The sequence below is a fragment of the Astyanax mexicanus genome, chromosome 5 (assembly GCF_023375975.1).
Source record: "Astyanax mexicanus isolate ESR-SI-001 chromosome 5, AstMex3_surface, whole genome shotgun sequence".
NCBI classification, from domain to species: Eukaryota; Metazoa; Chordata; class Actinopteri; order Characiformes; family Acestrorhamphidae; genus Astyanax; species Astyanax mexicanus.
The window spans coordinates 56,832,093-56,844,180 of record NC_064412.1 but is presented as its reverse complement, the minus strand read 5'-3'; the positions used below and the strand labels follow the sequence as shown (position 1 = coordinate 56,844,180).

Genomic DNA, 12,088 nt, shown 5'->3' with positions numbered 1-12,088 from the left:
ATCGCCCAGTCTGAAGGGTGTTTGTTGGATAAACTGTTAAAATTTCTGGATCTCAGAACGCTGTGGGAGAACGGACGTGTGCTATTCATCAAAGATAAGAACTTTTTATCATGTTTTACTACAATAAAAGTCCAACAAAATTTTACACCGGAGTTCTCCTTTAAGCACAGTGATGGTGTGTCTGCAGTTTGGAGGAAAATAAAGCGTGGATGGGATAAAAGTATTGGAAGGCTCTATAGGTAGCTTGCTGGATTAGCATCTGTGCTAATCAGCCATTGATAAACCAGCATTGATAAACAGTGTGACAGAGTGGAGTTTTTTTCTGATTAGAAATTACACAAAAAAACGAACATCTTGATTTTAGGACACATAAACAGGTCACGTTCTTCCCTGAACTCACCAACCAAACTATCTTTAGAACAGCAAAGTCTAGCAGAACAGGCAGCGCTCAAGTACTTGGAAGCGTTTAACCCCAGAGTGACCCCAGTAAATGTCTCACTGAGTTACAGTCGCCCGTTTACTACAATCCGATTCAAACAGGGTCTTAAAAGAGACGCAGTTTTCCAACTTTCATCCAGGCGACCAACAAAAACTGACGACAAAAAGGATTCGCCCAGCAACACGGACCCCGCATTAAAAATGCATTGGGCAGGATGTCTGCAGTCGGACAGCAGCCAGTGAGGTACGGAGCTGACCTACTAAACCAGAAAAAAAAGAGAAAGAGAAAGAAACACAGGGACTGTTCAAGATGCTGCCCTCTTCTCCAAGACTCATTATTTTTATGCAGTCCTGCTTCCATGCCTCTGTGCAGCCAGGACAATCCGCAGAGGTCTCGTTACAGCATTTATACACTACCCAGCGAGCGCACCCAGACTTCTGAACACTGGAACAGAAGGAGTAATGCAGTGCTGAGAGACTGTGGAACAAAAGCAAGAGACCAAAAGCCTCCATCTCTAAAGATCTCTGATCATAGGGAGGATTGAACAGTTGCCCTTCGAGAAATGGCAATCAACGTGGAAGAAAAATCACTTCAAAAGAGTTTAGAGCTCTTTTCTTCTCATCAACACAGATTCTGATTTATCTTTGATCAGTTAGGAGTCAGTTAACACTTGTGTTAACACACATGTTAAACCTCTTTAAAAACAGCTGGAACAATCTCAGTACAGTTAACTATCCATATATCTAAGGATCTAAGGGATCTGACCATAGCTTAGCCGGGCCAGATCGCCACCAAAGCAAAGCAGTGACCATAATGCACTAAAATTAATATTCATTTATTGTTCTTGAGATAAAATGGTCAATTAATCGTAATATAAACTTGAATCATTACTTAATTGTTACTATACACCCAAATATACAAAAACAGTTATAGTAAAATCTCTCTTTTTATGCAGCATATATTATTATTATTATTATTATTATTATCATTATTACAGACACATCACATAACCCACATCTACATTTCTGCTGCACTCTTGGGCTGTAACAGAAACTCCGCACCGAATTGCAGAGGGAGCAGCTGCAGGGATCTCCAATCCTGCTCTGGCTCAAACCCACAATAAGATTCTTCTCCTATTATGCCATGAGTGCATGAGCTCAGATATCTCCACTGCATCAGGATGAAGGGGGGCAAAAGCAATAGACAAGCAAAAATATGATTAAAAAAAAGCAACACAGCTATGGATTGTTTTGCTCCTAATCAGACAAATTTGATTGAGTATCTACTGATACCAAGAGTCTTAATACGATACTTAAATGCAATGCAGTAAAGTTTTTTCCATTATTACTTTAATTGTTATAGAAACAATGGTATCAAAAATTACTATTGCAATTTACAGCACAACATAAACAAGTACTAAATAGCCACATCAATGATTACCATTAAAATATGCATCTTAAATATGGTCATTCTTAGTGCGTGAGAGAGTCTATAGTGAACTTGTGAAGTAAGAAAATAATGTTAATAATATATATATATATTTTATTAATCAGTGATTGGGATTAGATGGAGCTATACTGCTGTTTATGTCCTCCATTAAAGCTCTAATATAAACTCCATAAATCAGCAAATGAGTATGGTAACTCGTTAAAATATATTAATTTAAAAAGCATCAAAACTACCTTATTATACAGTATAAAAAAGTCTGGTCTATATCTAGTCTGCAAAGCCAAAACCCCACAACACCACTACTACTACTACCACACTACCACAACAACACTATTACTGCCTCCCTCTCCAAAAATAATATAACTACCAGCACTAATCATGAAATTTAATTAAGATATTAATGAATTAAGATATAATTGTTGAATTAATCATAGAATTGTTGCTGTGTGGCATTTTTAGAATGCTTATTTAAGAAAATATACATATTTAAATGGAAACTATTCATGGAGATATTTAGTACTTGTATACTTTGTGATAAAAATGTATTATGATTTAATGATACCAATGTTTCTACAATAATTAAAAATTAAAAACCATAATAGAAGACTTGGATATGTTCTTATCTTTTTAATTTTTTTAATGCAACATATATATATATATATATTTTTATTACTTATCAGATGGGGAGCCGGTATTGACAGATACTCAAAATCAAATGATTCTAAAGCAAAAAAGAAGCATGTTATAGATCAGACCATCCCTAACATGATCAAAGAAATCGCTAAATACAATGTTTCAGATCAAAGCCATACAATATTTACTCCACTTCACTCAGACACGCTCTTATCATACCCAGCCCTCTATACCCACACATGCAGCCTGCATTACTTCTGCATGGCTGTAAATGTAGGTCACACACATCATACTTACAGCACACACACACACACACACACACACACACACCCATACCTGACACCATTATGCCGGGCGAGAGTGTCGAGGGTGGGGCAGTGGGCCAGTAGAGGGGGGTACAGACAGAGATGGGCTGTGGCAGTTCAGGCCGACTCCCCTCCAGCCTGCAGCTACACAAACCACCCCGTCCAACAAGCTCCACTACTGGCTTATAATTGAGGAGGAAAATATAAAAATAGATACTCCACAGAGAATGACACAGTATATAAACACTGCAGAGTGTAGGCATCTATTTAGATAACCTCGCTCTATAAACCCAACCGCCTCTAAAACAAGATCACCATCCAGTCATCAGGAGTGGAAACTAAAAAAAAAAGGGGTTTTAAAAAAGAAATACGGTGTATTTTATTGAATATGGTTATTCTGTTCAACCCCAGAATTACAAATATAATACAGCAAATACTGTATTTTACTTTTTTAGCTGATGCTCCCAACAGGCTTACTCACTGTATTTTTTGCACTATAAGGAACACCAGGTTATAATGCACATTATGCGACACTAGTAAGGAACAGTGGTGTTGCCATGTTTTATCCATTTCTAATTCAGCAGGTCTTTCTGCTGTGGGGTGGTGGGTAACTAAGTTTAGTAAAGCTTAGCTAATTTAAGAAAACAAAACTGAAATCTTTTTTTTATTTGGGTGAGCAAAGCTCTTCCCTTTATTTACAGTAAGCGTAGATTTACAGATTTACACATTTACACTAAGGCTGGGTGCAGCATCATTAGCATTAGCGGCTAACAGTGAACGCTGCCCGACAGCGCTACACTGAGGAACCCTGGCTGTTCTGGTAAGCCAGGGTGATATAAATGGTAAATGCTGGGACTACAGTCCTATAAACTACAGTCTCTGTACGGTGAAAGAGCTAGCACTTAGCATGGTTAGCGGTTAATGCTAATACTACTTAGCCTTATTTCTGGAGAAACTTTTTTTCAAAGATAAATTTCCGAGAAATGTTTCTCCATTCTAATTTTACCCCTGTAATTCTGGTTCTGGGAAGCTTTCAATACTGATATATGTACAAAACCGAAGGAACTCCTATCCGGAATTCATAAAGTTATCCAAAAGCAGTGTGCAAGACTGGTGGAGGAGAACATGATACCAAGATGCATGAAAAAAACTGTGATTAAAAACCAGGGTAATTCCACCTAATACTGATTTCTATACTCTTATTATTTGAGGTCTGAAAGCTCTGCATCTTTTTTGTTATTTCAGTCATTTCTCATTTTCTGTAAATAAATGCTCTAAATGAGAATATTTTTATGTGGAATTTGGGAGAAATGTTGTCTGTAGTTTATAGAATAAAACAACAATGTTCATTTTGCTCAAACATAAACCTATAAATAGCAAAATCAGAGAAACTGGTTCAGAAACGTGAAAAGTGGTCTCTTAAGTTATTCCAGAGCTGTATATATTTACATATATAAGGTAACAGGAGCCGTAAGGAAAGAAAAGCTGTGGGAACAACAGCCAACAGCCCCAAGGAACATCACAGATGCTCCCACACTGAAACACAACATGTTAAGCACTTTTAAAGCTAAAATTTGCGAGTTCATGAGCATTTTAAAGCATAGCCCCCATCTGGCTCTGAACCGAACCCTCACTGAGGGCCAGCACTGACTGAGCACTCCAGAGAACACTATCTCACATCCTGTTCCCATACAGTAACACATGGCACCAGGGCAAGCTCAGCACCGCTGCACTAACTTACAAAGAGTAGAAAACAAAGAGGAAAAGAAGGAGAGAAAAGTGAGATACTTTTAAAAGTGTCTGTGTTATCTGTGCATCAGTGTTAATTTTGTTAATAAAACATATGCCAAAAAATACTCACTGAAAACCTATTTTTTATGAGGAAAATGAGATGAGAACTCAATCTTTTTAAATACTAAAAATGTAACAATACTCTTTGCAATATGAAAAAACATTGAAAACACATCTAAAAATTATGAATTTCTTTGATTTTATCAAATTGAAAACCTCTGGAATATAATCAAGAGGAAGATGGATGATCACAAACCATCAAACCACCAAACTGAACTGCTTGAATTTTTGCACCAGGAGTAAAGGAGCATAAAGTTATCCAAAAGCAGTGTGTAAGACTGGTGGAGGAGAACATGATGCCAAGATGCATGAAATTAAAACTGTGATTAAAAACCAGACCAGGGTTATTCCACCAAATATTGAAAAACTATGATGAAATTGATTACACATTTTGTGCATAAAATCTAAACAAAAATGTCTAAGACTGACAGAGAAACTATATGTAATATATATGTTTTATAAATTCTATCATGTATTTGCCAAATACTGCATTACAGATTTACACTTAACTTATATTAACACTATTAACTTAACTGAACAGCTTAACTACAGAATTCTCCTGTTAATTCAGTGTTTATTTGGGTTTTAAAGGTGTTTAATAGTTAAGAGACTATGCTGTGCTTGATATTTTACTTAGTACTACTGTAAGTACAGTCGATTGCATAAGCAGTGCAGCTACATGCACAGAGATTGCTGGTCTTTGCTTATAATTACACAATTAAAATAGTAAAACCCTAAATATACATGAGATAAAATAATCTGAATATTTTTTTTATTGTATTGGCTAAAATTAGACTAAAGTGTTTTTGGTTTTTGGTGACTAAAACGAAATCATAAATCACGTGTGAAGGTACATGTAGCCTCTGGAAAAAAGTACAAAAGGAGTAATAATAGAAAGGGCGTATCAAAAAGACAGTAGAATAGATAATCTATGATAGTCTTCAGTAACTAACTACTATCTCCAGCTACTATCACTCACAGCAGATCTGCCTGTACGTCAGGAACGCCTGAAGAATTTGGAGAATGCTGAAGCAGCTAACCATTACTGGTTATACGACACCACCTACGCCAACCTAAACACACAGCACGGGTCACACATCACCACCGCTTAGCTCAACACCACACACAGACCAGGAGAAAGAGGAGGAAGAAGAGGAGAAAGAGGAGGAGGAAGAGAAGGGTTCTGGATTTTAGCTTATACAGCTAACCTTAAGCCTAAAACTAAGCTTACGGCACTTTGTAAAGAACCTGCTGCCTTCAATTCGTAACCTTTGAGCTTTTGAGTAAGGTCAAAAAGCCATCATTAAGCCGTCATTTGTCAAATTTAGATATGATAGCTAAATCACAAAGTGTTAACACCACAATGTTTCCAAAGATAAACACCATTAATTTAAGTGTTTTTGTTCACATGATGTGTGGGAAAATTTCTGTTTACTATATACTGGGGTTGGGCGATACGGCCCTAAAATACTATCATGATACTGCATGGTGGTAATAAAGTTATCCAAAAGCAGTGTGTAAGACTGGTGAAGGAGAACATGATGCCAAGATGCATGAAAAAAAAAAAACTGTGATTAAAAACCAGGATTATTCCACCAAATATTGATTTCTGAACTTTTAAAACTTTATGAATATGAACTTTATTGTTTTATTTGCATTATTTGAGGTCTGAAAGCTCCTTTTTGCATCTTTTTGTTATTTCAGCCGTTTCTCATTTTCTGTAAATAAATGCTCTAAAATACAATCTTTTTATTTGTAATTTGGGAGAAATGTTGTCGGTAGTTTATAGAATAAAACAACAATCTTCATTTTACTCAAACATAAACCTATAAATAGCAAAATCAGAGAAACTGATTCAGAAACTCAAGTGCTCTCTTCATTTTATCCAGAGCTGTGCATCACAATACGCAGATACTATTGTTCCAAGCTCATGAAACAATGTCTCTTTGAAGGACTAAAACAAAAACAAGCTTCCCAAGAGAAAAAGAAAGAAAGACACTCAGGACATCTACAGCAGCATCTTCATTAGAAGAAGCCGATTCTCACAGATCCTCTCATTTCCTGTCCCAGACCTCTCGGGGTGGGGGGACGGAGTGTGTGAACGGAGGACAAGCTCTGCAGACAGGAGCGTCCCATCCTTCACGAGGGTCTGTTCACCTCTGGTGAGGTGGCAGATGGTCTGTGGCTCACAGCCAGGCAGGTAATTCATTAAGGGCACTTTCTGAGCACGAGATGCATCTACCAGAAGCTCCTCATTATCATATCAGAGACACGAGGGAGGGGAGGACATCTCGGGCGACCTGCTGTCACCGGGAGTGCACGGACGTAGAGTGTATATATTGCACACAATACAATAACAACGGTGCGAGAGGTGTGACTGTATATGATGTCTGGATGTGGCAATCGCTTTCTCTGGTCCACTGTTTTAGGTTAGGGGTGGGGGTTGGATGATGAAACTGAAGCACCCGTCATCATTTTAGTGTGGGATTTTAGGTTTCATGTCTAAATTGGAGCAGCCTGGTGTTCAATCTTCATTAATTGCACATTTCACCAGTAAGAGCAGAGTGTGAAGGTTCAATTAGCAGGGTAAGAGCACAGTTCTGCTCTAAATATTGCAATGCACACAACATTATGGGAGACATACCAGAGTTCAAAAGAGGACAAATTGTTGGTGCACGTCTTGCTGGAGCATCTGTGACCAAGACAGCAAGTCTTTGTGATGCATCAAGAGCCACAGTATCCAGGGTAATGTCAGCATACCACCAAGAAGCACCAACCACATCCAACAGGATTAACTGTGGACGCTGTAAGAGGAAGCTGTCTGAAAGGGATGTTCGGGTGCTAACCCGGATTGTATCCAAAAAACAAAACTACAGCTGATCAAATCACACAGAATTCAATGTGCACCTCAACTCTCCTGTTTCCACCAGAACTGTCCGTCACCACAATAAATTATTGTGCTCTAAAACCAGGTGTTTCAGTTTCATTCTCCAACCCCTGTATGTATTAAATTAGGTGTTTGAGGTTAAGCTGGATGTTGTGTGGTTGACAAGACAGTATTTCGGCATTTGTTATTATAAAGTGTCTATGTGTTAGACTTGAGTAACCTATTCAGCACCTTGTGTAGATTGTCTGATTTGATCTTGAGTTGTGCTTGTAGGTTTTCCCCACTGTTTTAGAGAGAACTGCAAGAATTGTAAAATCTGAGAGATAATATCACAGTGCAAATCAGTGGAGAAAAGAGAGAGATCAGTGCTAAAAATCTATTTACAAATTCACTACAATGCATCTTCCTAAGCTTAAACTTAGAAAGAAGCTCATATTGGACAGAGGAACGAAATAAGAAAGAAAGAGAGAAGGAGGAGGAGGGAGAGAGTTAGAGAGCAGAGACTAGACAATTTAATGAAAAACAAACAAAGGGAGCCCTAAAGAATGGCAGCTAAACATCACTCTTGTGTCCAAAACAAACATCCATCCCATCAGCCCCCACCCCAACACCAAACAGCCAAACGGCATCCGACCGCCACTCGCACTCCCCCACTCGCACTCCCCCACTTCATTAGGCTTCAACAAACAGCCAAACGCAAAAGAGAAAAACAGCTAAAGTCATTACCGTCCGGTAGGAAGCCGTTGACGCTCTCTGTGCTCGACTGCGAGTAACCCATAGTGGCCCTCCTCTGAGACCCCAGCAGGCCATTCTTGCGGAGGGCACGATGATTGCTGGGGCTGCTGACGGGCGTAGAGGTGCCATCTTTCTTGGAGAAGATTCCACTGAAAAAGCGAATGAGTCTGCGCTCTTGCCCACTGGAGCGAGAGCCGGTGCCTCGGAGGAATCCCTCTTTCTCGGCCAGGGACTTATCCGAAAGCCTGAGCAGGTCACTGTTGTCCAGCGTACGGTTCTTGCCCTTGGCGCGCTCCCGGCGACTTCCGACAAACTCGCCTACGTCCAGAGTGTTTCGTTTCTCTACTTTGTCCTTCTCTATTTCTTCTGCTGGTTCATTCTCATCAAAAGCAGGGTTCTGAAGGACCACAGCAGACTGCTGGGACTTGACCTGGGCTTGAGCCTGAGCTTCCTCTCGCCCGATGCAACCCGAGCTGCTGTGGTGCTTCTCCTTGGATAGAGCTCGTATCCGTAAGAGCTCGCTTCCAGTCCAGTGGCGAAAGCTGAAGCTGCGGCGCAACAAGCCGGGGTGCTTCTTGTTGACCGGCGGGGTTTGCGGGCTCTGCTTGGACGCCTTTCCGTTCGCTTTAGAAAGCAAAGATGAGAGGCTGGAGTCCTTAGGCAGCTTTCCGCCATTAAAGGAGTCTTTCCCCTCTTCAAACGTTGACTGATCTCCAACGGTACATCCGCTGACCTGCTCTTCAGCACTCTTAGAAGTCTTTAGAAGCATTTTGTCTTTTTTCTTCTTATAGCTCATGCTCTCTCCATTCCCTACAGCAGAATCTGCTGCTATTGCTTTGCAGCTTTCCTCAGCTTCACCTTCCGCTTTGAGTCTGTCAGCTGAAGTCGTATCATCCTGCACTCGAACATCATTATCATCATTATCATCCACCTCCTTATGAAGAAGTGAACCATTCTTTATTGCCTCTTTGCAGCAGCGAGCGTCCTCCAACGCTGTGAAAGTCTGCGTATCTGTATCATCCAACTCTAGAGAGTTATCCTTCTGTAAGTGCAGACGTGCCTTCCGCGACACCTTCAACCTACCGAGCTCCAGCTGCCCTGTGCTGAACGTCCTGAAGTTCCTGTAGGCATGCGGAACGGAGAACTCGTCCGTTTCATCCTCAACTTCCTTAACCTCCTCTAGAAGACAGCTCCTCTGGAATTCGGATGATCCTTCCCGGCGGTAGGCACTGATTTTGGGGTTCTCGAGCCGCCTGGGCACTGTGGCAGCGCCACTGACACCAATACTGCCACCACTACTACCACTGCCACCACCTTGCAAACTCTCCTTTTTCACCAAGGTGAGAGAGATCCTGTACACGGTTTTCCTTTGCGGCGTGCCACGCTCCATCCTTTCTGGGTAATTACTATCAAGCAGGTGCATTATTTTTTTGGCGTGACGAGGTGCGCTTGATTTAATTTAGCATGAAGAAGAAGTGGTTACAAAGAGCTGATGTGACATGTTGTCTAGGGGCCATTCTAATAATACTATATACCATACCATATACAGTACAGCAAAGATAGGTATCTAGGTATCATGTAAAGAAACTACAATAAAATAATGTAATAATAATAATATAATAAGCAACTCAAATAATAGCGTAATAAATTAATATATTAACTTATGGGTAATTGCTATTCTGATATTCTGATTATTAATTAATATCAAGCAATTTACTAAAAAAAGTTCACAGTTTTAATATGCAAATATTTAAATATACAAATTGTGCATTATTATTAAATGAATGACCAACCACCCCAACAAAAAATGAATGCATGAACAGAAAAACAGTAGTAATCTATTAAAAATCTACACGAGCACCGTCCTGAGCTCCATCCAGACCTCCTCGCGGGCAGCAGCCTTCAGTACTCCCCGTGCCCGGTGCGCTCGCGCTCTTCCCGGGGCGCAGAAAAAGAAACAGCAGCGCGAGCGCTACCGCAGAACAGCAGCGCGAGCAGCTCCGTAATCCCAGCCGAGCGCGCGCGTCCCCCCACAGCGCCGCCAGCCCGCCCCGCTCCCCGGCTCTCCTCCTCCCGCAGCTCCGCTCCTTTGTTCCGCCGTGACCGACTGATGTTTTCCGTTCATTTACAGCGCGCGTGCTCCACGCTCCGCGGAAAAGCGCGCTCACACACAGATTCAGGATCCATATCCTTCTCTCTCTCTCTCTCTCTCTCTCTCTCTCTCTCTCTCTCTCTTTCTCTCTTTCTCTCTTTCACAGTGAAGAAAAGCATATTCAAAACCCGGAGCGGAATCACAAAAACCCGGAGTGGATCAGAAAGGAGCAGGATCTGCTGGAGCTGTTACACAGGCTTGCATCACTCACTGAACATCTCACCCTGTCAAAAAGTGTGAACACTATTCCCATTCATTACTCTGCAGGTAGAAGTATAGATACTAGAGTTTAAAATAATTCTATTTTACAAAAAAAGAGTAATAAAAATCTCCTCCAACTGTCCACTTTTGCATGATAAAATGTTTTTTTTAATAGGGATAGGGTAATGCATTAAAGGAAACGACATATTGCTTAATTTACTTGAAACCAACAATAACATTAATACACGAAAACCACCAGGAAACCACCGCAGGTATGTGTAAACAATGTGGCCTACCAGCTTTTCTTAAGCTTTTATTAATGGATATTTACAAGCAAATACAAAAAAAATGGCAGAATTAAATTATGTTTATATATGTGGTGTCAATCACTCAGAATGCTGTTCTGAATAATAATTAATTTTTAATCATTATTTATTTATTATTAATCAAGATTTATTCATTTTTAAATGCTTGTATTTCCCTGTATTTTTCGGGAGGGGTGCAGTATAATAATAGTGTAGTTTGTTTTAGGCCTGGCAGACTAGAGCCTTTTTTTATTTTTATTATTACTTATTTTATATATTTTTTTCCAATCTGTGCTTAATTTTCCTCTAAATTGTTGTTGTGCAGTTCTCAACCCAACCTCAAGCCTTCATCTGAAGGCAGAAGTGGATAATTAGTGCACTATGTAGGAAAGTAAGACCCCTAAGTAGAGAGCCAGTCTATTTAAGACAGAGCGCTGCTCATTATTTAATGGGTGCTTCGGGAAAAGACACACACTATAATAAAAAACACACTAAAATAAAAATTTTCACTAAAACCAGTGTATAATAATAAAAATAGTCCAGTGTTAGCATTAAAACAGCACTGTCTGTAGAATTTTCCTGTACAGAGAAACCACAACACAGAAAACAGATCCGGTCCCAATAAAAAGGGAAACTCCGCTCCAGGTTTTGTGAGGATCCGGTGAGCTCCAGAGGAGGGGGCGGGGCCTCGCTGCTCCTACCTGTCAATCAAGCAGGTTTGAAGTCCACCCGGGCTTAACTGCTGAGCTTCAGGCTAATGTGGGTTACTGTTTACAATAAACTAGAGCAGTGATAGTAAAGTGTTATAAAATCACAATTTACATAAAATTAGTAAAAATGAGACGTTAATTTGTCTCGTTGGCTCCAGTCTAATGTCAGAGGTAAAGTGCAGTTGGTGGGCCTATGAGATTAAGCGTAAACTTTTTTTTACTGGTGTTTTGTGCAACAAACATGAAAAAGGAAAATATGTGCAAATAAAAAAAAAACAAACAAAAAAAAAAACTGTAGAGGGCCAAATACTTTTTTTACAGCTCTGTTTTTCCTAATTCTCCACTGTTTCTTTGTTTATTGTAAGCATACTCTCGTTTTGTACTTTACTAATATTTATAAAATATACTCTGGAAAAAATAA

The 12,088-nt window shown here is 39.8% G+C and overlaps 2 protein-coding genes across 7 annotated transcripts in view; both read right to left on the bottom strand.

Moving 5' to 3' along the window:
• psmb3 (proteasome 20S subunit beta 3) overlaps positions 1 to 12,088 on the bottom strand; it is a 213,178-nt gene that overhangs the window by 115,530 nt on the left and 85,560 nt on the right. The window lies entirely within an intron of this gene.
• agap1 (ArfGAP with GTPase domain, ankyrin repeat and PH domain 1) overlaps positions 1 to 12,088 on the bottom strand; it is a 200,656-nt gene that overhangs the window by 137,668 nt on the left and 50,900 nt on the right. For 4 of the 6 annotated variants that reach the window (XM_007258467.3, XM_049479886.1, XM_007258468.3 and 1 more), the window contains exon 1: positions 8,291 to 10,319. The exons of the other annotated variants lie outside the window; for them this stretch is intronic. In XM_007258467.3, the coding sequence (XP_007258529.3) occupies positions 8,291 to 9,722 (1,432 nt within the window). In that variant the 5' untranslated portion in view covers positions 9,723 to 10,319. Of the gene's footprint in view, positions 1 to 8,290; positions 10,320 to 12,088 lie in introns of those variants that run through there. 6 annotated transcript variants of the gene reach the window in all.